Source organism: Filicampus tigris, chromosome 16, assembly GCF_054856515.1.
Source record: "Filicampus tigris isolate MCC_2025a chromosome 16, RoL_Ftig_1.0, whole genome shotgun sequence".
Classification (NCBI taxonomy): domain Eukaryota; kingdom Metazoa; phylum Chordata; class Actinopteri; order Syngnathiformes; family Syngnathidae; genus Filicampus; species Filicampus tigris.
Window position 1 is genome coordinate 16,508,421 of NC_141232.1, and position 17,858 is coordinate 16,526,278.

General features: G+C 40.3%; 1 protein-coding gene across 1 annotated transcript; it reads right to left on the reverse strand.

The window, feature by feature from the left end:
- Window positions 1-1,097: 1,097 nt before the first annotated feature.
- atp5mc1 (ATP synthase membrane subunit c locus 1) lies at window positions 1,098-15,018 on the reverse strand. The gene is made up of 5 exons (XM_086055784.1): window positions 14,864-15,018; window positions 13,617-13,664; window positions 12,144-12,227; window positions 10,179-10,357; window positions 1,098-1,471 (listed from the first exon to the last, which is right to left on the reverse strand). Exons 2-5 carry the CDS (start codon window positions 13,653-13,655, stop codon window positions 1,357-1,359), a joined length of 417 nt encoding a protein of 138 aa, XP_085911910.1. The 5' UTR covers window positions 13,656-13,664; window positions 14,864-15,018; the 3' UTR covers window positions 1,098-1,356.
- Between the last annotated feature and the right edge of the window lie 2,840 nt (window positions 15,019-17,858).

A 17,858-nucleotide genomic window follows, 5' to 3' on the forward strand; every position in this document is an offset into this window, starting at 1 on the left:
AATTGTATAAAAAATACAGACAAAGTAGGGAAGTACCATTAGAATTGATTTGCAATTTTAAAAAATAATAATAATTTGACCATTTGGATGTCCGAAATGTTTGGCAACACTGACTATATAATTTTATTTTAATATTTTGAGGTCAAAATAATCTTACAATTTACAACTCCAATTAAACAAACTAACCCACACAAATAAAATACTTTGTTCAGATATTGTGAAGTCTTGGTGTCGCTAGCAGCAGGTGTGTCATGCCGGCTGTTTCCTGTGCGGTCAAACGTCTCTGAGGAAGGCGAATGATGATCACCGAAATTGCACAATGTCTGAAGAAAGAAGTTTAAAACTTTGACTTAAGACATGATACATGTTTTTGAGACAAATAAAATACTGTAACATATGGATGTGGGTTTTGCTAAGAAGTTGTGTTGTTTCCGAGGTTCCTGAATGCATCACGCGACCCGCTGTATGGGATAGCGGTGTGCGAGTGAGAGGGGCGATCATTCGACGAAGGACCAGAGATCCGTGTCTACTTATGAGGAAATGTTGCGCTGTAGTTGGCGTCGACTACGGCCCGCAGTAGCCGTGTTGTCATAATAAAAAGGGAGATAACCAAGATACGTCTGACGTCGTGTCTTTGGAAGACATTACAATACACTTCAATCGGACACTTCTAATTTAACTTCCCAAGCCACACAGAGCTGCAACATAAGGATGAAAGAGCCGCATGCGGCTCCGGAGCCGCGGGTTGCCAATCCCTACGCAAGGCGGACCGGCCTACAGGCGATTACTATATGGTCCGAAAAAGGCGGATAGACGGATAGCGGAAGGGTACCCCAGCTGCAGGGAGAAGGCCATAAACGGACCCGGAAATTTTAGTAAAATGCCCAGCTCTGATAAGTATAATAAAGCACACGAAGAGGCGTTCTTATTGGAGGATGTATAACCCTTAAGTTTCATCCACACTAAGAACATGTTACTCTAGGATTATAAGACTACAGCACAAATACTACTTCTAAATCAACACACACATTAAGACTAGGATGGAAACATTACAATAAGGGTTTCTAAACAAAAGGCTAAAACGCAAACTAAACAAGTTTGTTCGAACCATTTATTTAAGATATTTTTCAACTGAAATGGTCTTCAAGAAAAACGTGTACAGAACATAAAAATGTATACTGAGGTGCATCAGCCTCAACTCTTTAACTTCGGTTGATTGGAATGGCCCATCAGCGCTTTTAGAGTTCCTGTTCTGGAACATCCCCATTCCCTCCGTTGGATGGAGGGAAGGTAACTTCGAGGGAGAGGTGATGAGAAAGGTGTAAAAGGAAGCTGAAGATATGAGTGTTTCTAGATTTACATGGCAAACAGAATAAGGAATGCCACCATCAGACAGAAGAGACCCATAGCCTCAGATAGAGCGAAGCCCAGGATGGCGTAGGAGAAAAGTTGCTGCTTTAGGGAGGGGTTCCTGCAGAGAACAGAGGAGATATTTTGTGTCAGGGTTACAATCAACCAAATTACATTTATGCTCATATTCCATATAACAGGGCTGGACGATTAATTGAAAGGTAATTTTGATTTCTCTCGGCCTTTAAAAAGTAATGAATCGAAGCAAAACTATTAAAAAGAGGAAAATCAACTCAAACATTTTTTTTTTCAAGAATATGCTCCCAGCAGGCCCACTAGTTGAAACACTGCATTCTGATTAATATAGTCTTTGTGGAATATGAGTTATGCAGCAAATCCACCCCTTTTTAGCCATCTGTGGGGGCAGCCATTTTGTCACTTCTGTTTACTGAAAATGACATCACAACTGCTCAGGGCTCAGGTAACGACCAATCACGGCTCAGCTTCAGGAAATAGGTCAGCCGTGATTGGTCGTTATCTGTGCCCTGAGCAGTTGTGATGTCATTTTCAGTCCACAGAAGTGACAAAATGGCTGCCCCCACAGACGGCGAAAAACGGGTGGATTAAAACTCTTATTCCACAAACGCAATATTCATCAGAATGCCTTGTTTCAACTAGGGGGTTTGCATAGAACATATTCTTGAAAAAATATGTTTGGGTTGAATTCCACTTTAATGTGCAGAACAGCATGGTGCTTTTACAAGTTCCACACCCCAATAATACACCATTGATATGCTAATGTATATAAGCATCAACTTCAGGAGTAATATTCCTTCACACAACGAATATTCACCCACAAAAGCGGGGGAAACACACATATATACACACACACACACACACAGGTAAGAGAACTACTCAAATGCATAAATTCTTCACAATCTCTGTAAAACAAGTTCTATTAATGGAGTTTAATCGCAACTTTTTAAATTCTAAGTGTGTATTCCATCCATGCACAGCACCACACTGCCCCCAAGAGGCCAAAAAAACATGCAGGAACATCTGGTATTTAATTATTTTGGTATATTTTTAGTTTATTCCCAATTTTCTCGTCATTTCTAGTTATATTTTAAATTCAGTTCAAAGAACATTTCCTCAAAATTCAAGGAAAAAAAGAGCCAATGACTTTTTTTAATTGACATGCCAACACACATTTCCACATGACATGGCACGAAATACAATCCCCGAGGTCCCAGGTTAGCCCAGTAAGCCTCAAGATCAAAAAATAAGACAAAATATATATATGATAGAGATGAGGATAATTGAAGGATTCACTGTGTAAAGATGCAACGTATCAAAGGTGTGGACATAGTAGAATGAAAATGCAAGTGAGGCTTGAGTTTCACATGTTTACAAGGTAATTTTGTACTTGACAAAAAGAATAGCATTCAAGCGTAACGTTTTCAACGTGCAGGGATGAATGGGTATGAGACTATGATGATAGTTTTGTAGGGGAGTTTTTGTAGTTTTAGGTTTTTAAATTTAATGAATAATCATTTTCTTAATCATTATTTCAACCCTCCCGTGTAAAAGTTTGGCCTCCAACGTGACATTTTATTTTGACTCCATTCGCCTTTGAGTGCTTTTCTCTGTAAAAAGTTACAAGCAGTGACCTAAAGTACTTCTGTTTTAGATGGTCCTTCAAGATTCATGTACTTGCTCATCTCATGTCAGGTTGGTAATTCAGGGCTTCAGACTAATTTTTATGATTTCTCAGTTAGGTTTACATTTTGTGAAATAGTTCACAAAAAAAAAAAAAAAAAACTGAAAAAATAAAATAAAGTTGAAATTGTTCTCCTACATGTGCATTAGTTTGTTAAAAAGTATGTAGCTGTTTTACTTTTAAATCTGGTCAGCCACACCACTTTAAAACATCCATTGTGGAGTGGCAAGAGTTAAATCAAATGTTTACTCTTTACTTCTCTCCCACAAACAAAAACATCTTAATCAGTCTATAAAACAAATAAGGAAGGTGGGCATTCTTCCGCTATCAACACCTGTCCCCTCACTGATGACTGCTTTTCCGATGGGTAAGTCCGTCTCCAACCGCATGTTTGCATCAACACACCTTCGCACGCTACTGAATGTGCACGTGATATAATAACACAAATGGCTATTTGATTTGCGGCAGGTAGATTAGATCAGTTAAAATTGGCTTTCATTTCATGAATACGAAAAGGCCTCCAATAGATATTGACTATTTTATTTGTAATAAGTATAACTAAGCCTGAACCAAACACCTTTTTTCAGAGTTCAGAATACTTTTGCTACGAAAATAAATTACAATTGCACATTTTTTGTTGCAGCTCATTGAGTTCAATAACGCACCTTTTTTCATACATACAGGTACTAAAAAAAGGAATTAAAAAAAAAAAAAATTGCGTCATAGTCACTTTTTATATCAAAAGGGTTTTGTAGCTCCCAGTGAATATTATCCTGTGCAAGACGGTCCAAATGACTGAGTATTTAAAGTTGCCCCTGATCTACAATGAAAACGTTTTTTGTTGAATTTACTCCATTTTTTTTTTTCATCAATTGGTTGCACAAAGTTAAATCATCTGGATACAGATACATATAAATTGACTATACATCTACTTAAAAAAAAAATGCAAGTTGACTATACATCTACTTAAAAATTATCTGGATCTAGCTGATTTTTTTTGGGTGCAACCACTTGACAAAATAAAATTGAGTCAATTCAACACCATTTTCATTGTATGTGAAGACATTGATCAAGTTAATGATTTCTCACAATAATTATCAATTATTTGACAGGGTGGTAAACAATTTAACACCTTCTATACACATTTTAAAGTGTTAAGATTTTCAAAAGCTCATTTCTACTACATTCTGAGAAATCAGGTCAAATCTAACCTTTAGGCCACCTTTCTTGGATTAAGTCATCAGGTCAAGGGAATATGAAAAGGTGCTTTCTTTCCAACATAGGAAAATGGAGCTGGAATTAGTTTAAAAAAGTGCTTTCCTTTGCTAACTGACATCATTGCGCAATGGCTCATATTATGACGCAAGACTCTAGCTTGCGGACGCTACTTGCAAAATAGCTTAAAGGAAGTCAACCCAAACATATTTTTTCCAGAATATGTTCTATGCAGGCCCACTAGTTGAGACGAGGCATTCTGATTAATATTGTGTTTGTGGAATATGAGTTAAGCAACAAAATGTACCCACTTTTAGCCATCTCAGGGGGCGGCCATTTTGTCACTTCAGTCAACTGAAAATGGCCAGAGAAAGAGTGGGCTGTCCGCCTGGGTCCACTATTGACAGGGAAGGCACGCAGATCCTTCGTTTTGATGGATATTTGTGACTGACTATGATAAGGTTAATTCTTGCTGGATATGAAAAACTGATGAGATCCATCCTTGACGATTCAGGTCACTGAAAATTGAGCCAAATGAAACACCGCGGAGGCTTTATGTGCAATTGAAAGACTTGTTTAACCGATGGCTCGATCCTGACAAGGCAGGGAAGTCAGACATTTTGGAGAAGCTGATCCTGGAGCAGTTTCTCTGCATGGTCGCTCCAGAGCTCAAGGTGTGGATCAGGAACCATGCTCCTGGCAGTGCAGAGGAAGCAGCTCGTCTGGCGAAGGCCTTCCTGTCGGCGCAAAGAGGGTCCAGGGCTGGCTACTTTGGACAGAAGCCTCGCTTCACCCAGTCAAGTAAATCCTTTGGGGGCTCCTTTGGGCTCAGTGCCTGGTGGTAATGTCAGTAAGTCATCTCTATAAATCCAGTCACGCTAAAAACCCTCAAATAGGATGCCGACTCAGGATGTTCGATACTATAATTGCAACAACTTAGGCCATACACCACTTTTGCCCAGCACAAAAATCTAAACCATTTTTATATGCTGTACCAAGTCCAGCTGCGGTACCACATTTTAATATAAGAGGGAGTACAGCACCTGCGCATGTTAATGGCCAAAAAGCGGAAGCATTGTTAGACTCGGGTTGTCTTGTCGATTCTAGTTCCAGAAGAAAGGTGGTCTAGGTATAAAACGCCAATGACTTGTATTCATGGGGATGAGTGTTTGACTTTGCTGCTGCCTACTTGGACGATGTGGTGGTGTACAGCAGCTCATGGGAACAACATCTACACCAACTCCGGGTGGTTTTGCAGAAGGTCATAGAATCTGGGCTGACTATTAATCCAGGAAAGTGCTCTGTGGCCCACCTAGATGTGCAGTGCCTGGGATTCATCATCAGTTTCGGGAGACTCAGACCACAGGTTGGGAAGATAGATGCCATTCCCTCATTTCCAGTCCCCACCACAAAAAGGAAGGTGAAAGGATTTAACAGACATGTTAGCTGGTACAGAACATTTGTGCGAATTTTTTCTGATTGCCATCCTAACTTGACTAAGACTACAGCACCTAATCGGGGGCACTGGACACAGGGAATGCGAGCAGACCTTCAAGGATCTGAAGAGGCCATCTGTACAGTGCTGACTTCAGTCAGCCCTTTATCCTTCAGACTGACGCCTCACAAATGGTGCTGGGGGCCGTCAATCCAGGAGGAGGAGGCCAGATGTTTTCCCTCAGTCGGAGGCTGTTGGATCGTGAAACCGGGTACTAGACAGTTGAAAAGGAGTGCTTGGTCGTAAACTGGGCAGTCGACTCTGTTCGAATGTCACTGTGTTGGAGACAGGCCATCATGCTCTTCAATGGTTGGACAGAATGAAAGACTCCAATAATCTAATCACCGCATGGTAGAGGTGGGCGATATATATCGTTATCATCGTCAATCGTGCTTTCACGATGTGTAATTTTACATTATTGAGTATTATTACTGCCCCTGACACAAGTCAGTCGACGTCCGCAAAGTATGAGGAAATGCTGAAAAATCAGCGCGCATTGACGGCAGCGGAGGAGGAAGTGATAATCATTTGCCGAATCAGCTGGCAGGACCCGGTCACGTGACACTGTCCGCAATGCAGCCAAGCTACGTTTCAAGTATGTAGGAGTGTCCAGCGGGGAATAATAGCAAGGCGCGAGTCTACGTCGTCCGTAGTCTGTAAATGGTTTGGGGTTGACAAGACTGACGTCGGTGGGAGTAACGTTGTTAGATGTGCCAAAACGGTCACCGTGAAGCGCAATTCTATTGCACCACGAGCCATATGGATTACACGGAAAACTTTGCGACCGCGCAAGCACGCTAAACAAAAGCTTAACCAAAAACACACACACACACACAGAAAAGATTTGCCGAGTTCAACCAACAAATATAAACGCATGCACGCACATACATAGTCAAACGTGACATCCTGGATGATCAGGTAACATTCAGTTTACACACTTTTAGTCCGCATCATTCATAATTAGCCTGTATTCCCGAGGCATGTTGCACAAACTAAGACGGTTTATTAGTGTGACGCCAGCATACACCCTAACATGAATAATGTGACAAGTCTACATATCACAGCGATGAATCAATGGGAAAATGCACTTTTCGGTAAATTGCAGTTTTGTTATTCAACTTTATTCTGAATATGTTGGGCAATGTATGAATATGGGTGTTGTCATGACGTTTTTTTTCTGTGAAGCAAGTGCAGATTTAAAATATTTTTTGTAGAATATCATCAAATTATCATTACAGAGTTTTTGGGAAAAAATAGAGATATTTTTTTTTTTGCCCAAATCGCCCACCCCTACCGCATGGTATCTCTCACTGCAACCATATGACTTCATTGTCCAATACTGTCCCAGAAAGTCAAATGTGGAAGCGGACAGTCCCTCCAGAAGGAAGGAAGATGGCGGCTTCAACTTAGGGAGGAGGAAGTGTAACAAGCACACCTGTGGCGGTCAGATTCCCCGAGAGGACCAGACACTGGGACGGGACCATGGAGAGGAACATGTGGGGGATGGTCACTGGGGCTTTTATTCAATTTGAGTATTTGGTTTATTGTTTAGATAGTTTGGGGATACAGGCTTTAATGTATTAGCTTTTCTTTATTTTTGGGTTATGGTTGAGTGTTGGAGGGTTTTAACTTAGTTAACGAGCTAATGTTTTACACCTAGGGAGTTACAATGGTCTTACCCAATTGACTAACATATTTAAGGTCCCAAATAACAGTCTTAAAGCAACTGCCGGAGAAGCCATACTCCATTTTAATCCTCAAATGCACTTTGTGTTTTTGCATATTTGAAAAATAAAGGGGAACAAGAAAATTGACCACCACCTGATGAAAACTGCCTCTGCCCCTCTGTACGTACTATCAACCACTCATGCCTGTCCTGGTCACACTGCAGTAAAGAATTGTGGGCAATATCCTTTCCTAAAGGTTGGTCAGGTGTAACCTATGCCAAAGAGTGGTTAAAGGGGAAGTCAATCCCAAAAATTCTTTACAATATTATGTTCCAAATAGCCCCGCTAGTCTGAAGAATGTATTCTGATATTTGAACAAGTCAAGCAGTAAAATCCACCCGTTTTTGTCCATCTTGACACTTTCTGGCGTCTGGAAATGACATCACAGTTGCTCAGGTATCAATCAATCATGGCACAGCTTCAGAAAACAGGTGAGCCATGATTGGTCATTACCTGAGCCCTGAACAACTGATGCCATTTTCAGATGATAGAAAGTGACAAATGGCCACCCCCTGAGACGGATAAACTGTGGCTTTTGCTGCTTAACTCATATTTCACAAACACAATACTAATCAAAATCCAGTCTTTAGACTAGTGGAGGCACATAGAACATATTGTCAAGAGAACTTTGGGGTTGACTTCTACTTTAAGGTTGCATCCAGGACCCTTCATAAGAATTTGAACAATCCTATCTTCCAAGTACTATCTTCCACTGCATTGCTAAGGAGGTTACACACTTGTTGTCATTCTACTTGAGCTCAACAATCCCCTCTGAAGATCTGTAGTCAAATTCTCCTCAGCCTTTCTTGTTCAGCTCATTGTCCTTCATCAAGGGAACTCCACCAGTGCAATTTTCATGAGCTGTGCTGATGCATTTCACACCAAAACTTGATTCCAGATCCTTGAACAGGCTGTAACTCGTGAAGAAGTTGTCGCAAAAGACAACAGACAGTCTTGGCTTAGGGATGGTCTTGCAGAGAGTCCGCACCACTTTGGCTCCCAGCAGAAGCTTCTTTTCTTCCCCAGTGTGACGTTGAAGAAGGTGAAGGCTCCTTGGTAGAGTAGCGGGTCGTGGATGATTCCAGAGGTGCTGGCTCGACTGTAGATGTTGAAGTCAAAACGATGAGGTTTGTTTCGGATGAACTGACGCAGATTTCCTGCTCTGGTGCCTTTGTAAGGAACTATGACCTCATCCACTGACTGCTTGAAAGTAGATGGGATTTCGAGGCACTGCTTTTGCAACATGTCAAACAGTGAGCGGATCTTGTAGAAACGATCAGGGCTCTCTGCAACTTGCTGGTTGACATTGAAATGGATGAAACAACGTAGCATCTTGAAGCGGTTCCGTGGCATGATTTCCACAGTCACGGGGAATGTGAGTCTATAGCCCAGTAGTCTTCAATGGCAGGAAATTCAAAAACTCCCATGAATAGTAACATAGCCAGGAAGTGTTCCATCTCTGCAAATGCTTGTGTTGATTGGATTTCCCATTTGTTGAGCAGAATAGATATTGGTGTGGTAGACAATGTGCCTGATCAACTAATTCGTGAAAATTAGAAGTTGGCGAAAGGTGTCTTTACTTCTTTAGGGAGGTCAAATATTTTTTCTGGAACCAGGAATGACTCAACTAGATACTTGATCTACAGGCAAAATGTGTTGTTGATATTCAACAAGGCCCATCAAATTGCCTTTGTCTACAGAAGTCAGAAAGGTTCAGTGACTAATTTACACAAGCCATGCTTTGGTTTAGACAAGACAATAAGGCTCGCTACAAGGCTTGCATTTGAATGGTTGAACATTTATGTCAACAACTGGATACTGCATCTAGATGCAAAGGAGTTGTTGATATTCAACAAGGTCCATCAATTTGTCTTTGTTTACAGAAAATCTGAAAAGTTCAGTGACCAAGTCACACATGCCATTCTTTGGTTCAGACAAGACAATAAGACTCGCTACAAGGCTTGCATTTGAATGGTGGGACAATCATGAGTCTTTAGAGTCACTGAAACACAAGAAATGAATGCTGACGCTACTTTGTGTCTGCAAATGCACCTATTGACTGAAATAACCATGCACAGAATGTTTGCAGAGGCAGACAACGTGTATGTCCTGTTGCTACATTCTAATGGCCAACTCGTCCAGAGTATCCGTTTGGCACAACTTGTTTTTGAAAAATTATCGCTTCCCTATTATTTATTTTTTTCTTCAACAAGTTACCTGATTATGTTCAGTAGTCATTCATAAACCACAATATAACTAAAAAACATTCCAACCTTTGAAAAACCAACCAGAAATATGTTATAAGCGAGGGGTGGGTTTAGGAAAATGTCCATCTTGCTGGGAACCCTAATTAAAGTGCATAATGCCTATACCCAAAATGTCTTTAAGTGTTCTTTTTGTGCATAACCCATGTATACCAAGTATAAGAGAAGGCTTAATGATTTAATGTTCACTTCCAAGCAAATGTCTACATTTTAAAACAATCTAAAGTTAGTGTGCCAAACGGATACGATGGCCATTAAAGGGTTAAATAAAAGATGAACATTGTCAGGTGGTTGCATGCATTTTAAAACTCTGATTTAGTGTGCATATAAATGCACCAGGTTTATTTACATTATCAGAGGACATGGGCTGTTACCAAGAACACAATGTTGACTTTTGAAAAAATTACCTAGCATAGCCAATGATGAGGCTACCAAAAACTGTTCCAATTCCAGCTCCAGAACCAGCAACTCCCACTGTGGCAGCACCGGCACCAATGAACTTTGCAGCAGTGTCGATGTCCCGAGAGACCGCGCTGGTCTGGAAAGAGCGAGTCAGGACTGCTGACTGACGTATTGGCAACAGAGCCTGGAGAGGACAGAAGGGAGTAAGTGGGTGTATCAAAAAAAAAAAAAAAAAAATCTCAGTTACCAATTTAAGGGACGAAGACTTTTTTTTTTTTTTTTTTTACTAAAATTGTGTCATTCAGTAGGCTTTGGAGAAGTCAGAAAATCATGCATAACATTCAGCCACAAATTTCCTCTCAAGGAATGAGACTAAATAGAAGTTAGCTTTAATCAAATACTGTAATGTGCTTCACCATTTTAGGACAAATGGTAAATCTGACAATACAGTACATGAATAACATTTTCGACACCGGTTATCCATTCAGGGTTGTGTTGCTCAGTTTGCGTCGAGCAATAAGGAACACTACACCTGGCTGGACGGTCACCATTCAAGGCTGACATATATGGCTCTGCTATTTAAAGTGATAAAACTGGAAAATGGGGGGATTTCCTGCACCACACCGCTACATTAATTGACAAGTGTAATTCAGTGGCTCTGATTAAATGTTTCATCTCCTAGTGACAATACAATTAAATTGATATGCACCTTCTCTTTAAAGTGGAAATCAACACAAAAATGTTCTTTACAATACTAATGTATGTTCTACGCACCTCCACTAGTCTAAAATAGGCTTGGAAAAAATAGATACTTCGGTACTTACTCAATACTAAACATTTTGAACGGATACAATACTAGCTTGCTGTGGCATCGATATTACCGATACCAAACCAAAAGTGTGCGCGCACGGCACGGCGCGCACGGCACGGCGCGGCGCGCAGCCCTGGGCTCCTGCCGCCGAAGCAGATTCGCAATAGCACGGACGCTCGCCCCCACTCGAGCTGCCGTGGTCCTCTCGGTCAGCCCCGGAATTGCGAATCGGAATTGCGAATCGTTAGGAACCAGAATTGAATCAAAACGTCGGAACCGGAATCGTCCATATTCAAACGATGCCCAACCCTACCTGCTACTGTTATGGATAGCCAATAACTGAAAGTATTTTAAATTATTTTCTTTTTTTTATTATTACTATTGTTATTATTATCTGTGACTTGTTGGCTTGCCTTGATAAACATGTGGGTCTAGATACTCAGACAACTTACAGATTTTGTTGTCAATTTATGTTACTGTAAGTGGTGGGTGTTATTCTTTTTCACTACCTCAAACAATTTGAAAATGATGTGCCATTGGTGTTGCACAGTATGGTTATTACTTTGCACTACCTCTTGAAAAAAAAACTATTGTATTAATGATCATTTAAGTTTTGGGCGATTGAAAAAGTTTTACAGTAAAAAAAAAAAAAAAAAAGCCTGTGCTTTAATTTGTTCTGTGTGGTATCGAAATGGTATCGAGTCTTGATACTGAACTGGGTATCGGTATCGAAGTTGAAATTCTAGTATCGTGACAAGCCTAGTCTAGACACAGCATTCTGATTAATATTGCGTTTGTGGAATATGAGTTAAGCAGCGTTTTTATCTCAGGGAACGGTAATTTTGCCATTTTTTGTCAACTGAAAATTACATAATGTAAGAACCAAACATGGCTAACTCATATTCCACAAACACACTATTAATTAGAATGCTGTGTTTAGAGTAGTGGTGGCACATAGAAATTATTATTGTCAAGAAAATTTTGGGGTTGACTTCCTCTTAAACAAGGTAATTTTCCCACAACTAGAAATTTGATGCAAAAACATGTATACTACTTGATCCTTGGGTATTTTGACGAAGCATGTCGGTGTGCTGACATACCATGTAAAATTGGTAAATTAAGATTTAGTAAATAGGTGTGCATGATTACTGGTTCTTACCTGCTGCTGCTCCACTGTAGCTTCGGGTCTGTTAAAAATGGAAACAGAGACTGGCCGGGCAAAGACTCTGGACCCCCCACGCAGCTGCATCACATTTAATAGAAGTTAAAGTCATACACTCAGAAATCATGACCATTTAATTAGTACATTATCAACAATTGTACTTGATAAAGAACAAATGTGATGTCTAATCTGAGATCTGTAATCAATGAGTCTAGATTTTCCCACGACCTGTCAGCAACCACGTAGGGCACTATTAATTCAGATGCAAAAAGTTTGCAGTCTTCAAAATATGCCAATCCAGAAAAACCTAACATGAGAACAACATGATTTTTTTTTTTTAATCCATTTGACACTACTTTCAACAACTGGCCTGACTGTCCTTATTTGCATATTGCCACTAAGCAGTTTGACATGCTAAAACATCATAGTAGTCTGTATTTAAATGTGAAGAAATTTAGCTAGGAGGTTCCCATATCTGATCTCACATTGTCATATTTAGACGCAAACTTGTTGAAATCAAATTAACACCCCCTCTGTTGGTTGCAGCAAGTAGCGCACTCAATTTGGCACCTTAATCGTAATTAACTTTTCAACAATTGAGTAGCCCTCTCTTTAGTGTATTGAAGAGTCCCATCATCACTTTTTTTGTTTAAACAATGCAGTTTACAAGGTTTGTTTGAATGCAATTTCTTATTGGAATAAATGTCTTTGAAGAAACCTATTCCACCATATTTTTAGAATGCATCAACAGAAACTAATACAACATTTGATAACTTACAATGATCATTTTGGGGAAAGGTCTCCAAAGCACCAATTTTTATTTTGACGACCATGAGCCAAGTAACCGTGACAGATGGAAAAAAATTAAGTGGATTACAGTATCGTTTTAATCTGTAATAGATTATTAATCCTGGCAGACAAAAAAAGGTACTGTTGTGCCTGACTATGTTAAACATGGCTATACTAAAGCCTGAGTCAGGTTTACACATCTCAGGCAAAAATATGGAACTTTGCCCATGACAGTGTCCTGCTGCAAAATCAGATGACATTGAAATAACCACAGGCCAAACATCTGCCATTCACACTACAACTACAAAAACAACTATTTTGTCTGTGAGGTTGGTTAAATAAATTATATATATATATATACATATATATACATATATATACATATATATACATATATATACACATATATATACACATATATATACACATATATATACACATATATATACATATATACATATATACATATATACATATATACATATATACATACATACATATATACATATATACATACACACACACACACACACACACACACACACACACACACACACACACACACACACACACACACACACACACACACACACACACACACACACACACACACACACACACACACACACACACACACACACACACACACACACACACACACAATGTATTCTTGCAACTTACCAAAGCAGGAGAAGTGACAAACTTTGCACAGGAATACATGGCTAGAACCTAAGAGAATGAGACAATTTGCAGTTTTAGTCAATATATGCAGGGCCTCAGCATGGAATTTACAACATTGCGTTACGCCCAAAGTTAAGTTTATTACCATATTTTTAAGGTAATATATATGAACATAAATACTTGTGCATGCATGGGTTTGCACGGTCATTCTGATCAAATACCCGAATGACATTTTGCAAACAATTCATAAAACTAATGACGCCAATAAGTAAAGCAAAGTAAGGAGGACGAAAATAAGTGTGGAGAACCACATGAACATGTTGCAAGTCAAGTCAGCGAAGAGTTGCACGTTGCTAGCCAGTTCGTCCAGGTTTTGGGTAATACAATTGTCAACAGACGACTGTTGGTATCAACTGGAGATTAAACTGGAGCTCTAAAGTCTACCGATGAAGCGTGATGAAAGGGCTGCAACTCCCCTTGCTCACAGGCGCCATTTCCTGAAGCCTGGAAGACACTTTAGCCCAGGCTATCATCGGGAATTTTGATTGGAATACAAGCCGTAAAATAATACTATATTCAAAACACTAATCCGACGTTAAATCGGAACACTGACTCATTTGCTGGTCTATAAATCACAACTGGTTGTCCGGGCACAGGGAGTGGAACACACCGCCGGAGCTAGCCAGTCCTAATATCAAGTTGCTAAGCTAACCACCGTACCTGAAGGTCAAAATGAATTACTGATGAACAGACACGGCCAAGAAATCGGTTACAGCGCAAATCCATCAAAACCAAACCTTCCGCGCAATGCAATGCCAGCAAATCTGATGATGAATTTGTAGTTTAACTTGGAACAGCAGGGTCGTTGCAGGAGCTGCCTGAACGAAGCACGGAAGGCCCGCAGACGGAATCAGACATCTTACATCCAGGCCATGACAGTCAGTGCAAATCGGGCCGCGCAGTTGCGTACGTGTGACCGATAAGATCATGGAGAAACAAGAAAACTATTTTGTATGTGTGCACAATAGGTAACTAATGATAAAACGTTATACGCATTAACACAACTGACATGCGAATCAAGTGACATCCATTGGCCGTCATTGGTATGGTGCTACTACACGGCGTAGTCCAGAAGCGATTCCTGACAGATCACACAGAACTAATGCCATACAGTGTATACATGCATGCATTATAAATGGGATTACACCCAGTGTCTACACGGAAGAATAATATACGGCATTTATTACCGGTTAGTTACGGTTTCGGGAGGGTCCGGGATTAGCTTCTCTGGCACCCTGCGGTATTCAATGAACGTAGAACGCAAAAGACTGTCACCTTGTCATTTATAAGAAATGTGCGTACGTCCTAATCGCCCATTGGACAGAGGCTCTCGGCAGCCCAAGCAATATCATACGTCATTAAGTAGTTTCCGTTATTGTAGCCTATTGGAGAGGCGTTTGTTGCTTTAGTAAGTATTTAATTGGTTAAACTCAGTGTAGGTGGAACCAGTAAACCGCGTGAGCATTAACTATTACTATTGGACAGCCTGGTTGGGTGACGAGGGCGACCTTTCAAACACATCCCGTGTCCTATACGGCTATTGGATACTCGAGAGGAAGTCCGGCCCACAAAAGAACGTTACAATAGATATGACTAATAAATACACACCACTGTAGACCAGTGATTTGAATTAAAAAACTAGATGTACCTACGTGCCTAGTGGCAGCTACGTTTTTTTTTCATTTTTTATTTTTTATTATTATTCAGAACATTTACATACAAACCAATGAGGCACATATTGAACTATAAATCCGAACGGTTGAAATGGCATACAAGAAAATAAAGTAGTAATAAAAATGAATAAAATTAAAATAAAATGAAAATAAATAAATTGTTAGGGTTTCAATCAAGAGAGCAAAAAGGTCCATCAAAGAAAATAGTCTCTGGACATTTTTGTTTGACATGTAATACAAGGATTTTTTGAAAAGCATGAGATCATTCTTCCAACTGTTGATGTGAGGCTTCGTTTTGAGGAATTTACACCTATGAATAAAATGTTTCGCAAGAGAAAGCAAATTGTTCATCAAAAAAGTCCTTCACCTTTAACTGAACTCCCACTTTAAAGGGACGGTGGGGCCAGGATGGTCATGTTTTCACTAACAAGTTCATTTTATGTATTTTTAGATCAGGAAAATGAAAAGAGTTGTCATTTTCTATTTCATCAATAAATTTGGGAGAAATGAGGAAATAAGTGACTCCATGAATAACGCCTCATTTTAATGAGGAGACTGGCCGCGCCCCCTACCGTTCTATCCTTGTTTGGTCGGAGTCACTGGAGGAACCGATTACAAATTCTCCATTGGAAATCATTTTACTTTCATTGCTTATAACGTCAAAAAACAGTGATCATTTGGCACCAAAATTGATGTGGACATCCTTACTAATGACCACTTCAACATATCAAAAGGGTTAACCTCTCCGTGGCTTATTTATATGAGAATGAGGAAATGTGGAAGTGAGCAGAGCTACATAGATTTATGCTGGGACGAGCGCACACTGCTTCTTTGCTAAAAAGAAAAAAAACACTGCTTCTTTGCTGATCACAGTTAGGACTGAAGTGGGAATGAGTGGACATGCACATTTATTTGGATGAGGAATGCCCCAGTTTTTCGACTGACAACACGCCATCCAATGGAACGTAACAGCCGAAATGGTGCGTTCCAATGCGGCCACACTCGGTTGTGGAGTCGGATGCGCACTTCAAGACACTCCTGGTGTTCGATGAGGTCTTACCTCACTCTGACGCCGCTTCACTCTCGCGGCTGCAAGCGGTGTCGGACAACGTACGCGACTGCTTGGGAGGCAACCCCGCGACATGAAGACGCAGGCTCATGATCACCTCCACACGCAGCGCGGACAGTAAGGAGCTAATGTTGTTTTAATGGCCTGAAGCTAGTTGTTGCTATTAGCTGTACCGTTATTCTACTGTTAGCCGGGGACGGAAGGGGGTGGGGAAATAAAGATCCATGCTTGCCTGATTGCTTGCCCGCCGCCAGTCGGCAGCTGCCTCCCGAGAGTTGACACGAGTTTAGCGTCGCTAAATGTCCGAAATTAACCAGTCGGGGTTCGTGTGCGCATTCATGCTCTTGTAATCTCTTGTATTTTTGATTTTGTGGAGGTGATCATGATGAGATCACGTTTTATGTCAATAAATCCAAACTATTGTGCAGAACACTTTTATACTTTCACAGGTTAAAGTGGACAAGAGTAGTAATGTGCATTTGCATTTTGGTGGCGATCGGTCGCGGCTTTAGACAACAGAACTGACAAAGCGAGCAATATTACCACGCTTGGCTCCACCCGTGACGTAGACCGCTGAGACCGAAAACATAACATAAGCCACGCCCCAAAAGGGGGCCGGGCAGTTTGTCGTAAATCTAGTCACAAAAAAAGACCTTAAATCACGACAGAGTCTTTTAAGGGGGTGGGGGGGGGGGCACTTTAGTACTGATGTAATTTTTACATGCAAACCTATTATATAAGTGCTATTATGTATGTTAAGCTCACCCAAGTGTCTATTGGACATCCAATTTAAAGGGAGCAACACAATTTGTTTGGATACCAAACAGCTCTGTAAGGCTAACCAAAATTCTGACACAAGTTTGCATTCAAAGAAAACATGGTCCACTGTTTCCACATCATTTTCACAAAATCTGCACAAGTCATTGTCCCAATTACATCTTATGCGTAAGAAATGCTTAGATGGATAAATATCATTCAAAATGTAAAAAGAGACTTCTTTAGCTTTGTGAGGAATCGGATAAGAAAAATAACGTTTTCAAATTATTTTAACTTCATCAGGACTGAAATCACATAGCAAATATTTTCTTTTTAACAAGAAAGGAAAGTATGTTTTAGTTAAAACACCCCTAATTAACTTATTACAAAAATTGTGACTGTCGAAGTTGAATCCTTCCACACAGAGTGAACTAATTTGTGGAGCATTAGAATGAACAGTGGCAGCTACCTTGGTGGGGGCAACTTCATCATCTTCCAAACCGCTTATCCTATACAGGGTTGCGGGGAGTTGCTGGAGCCTGGGGGCAACTTTCCAATTAAAAAAAAACAAAACAAAACATGAGATTTACTTTTGCATGTGCTGGTTTGAATATATATATATGTGCAGAGGTTTGTCTTTGTGTGCCCTGCGATTGGCTGGCAACCAATTCAGGGTGTCCCGCG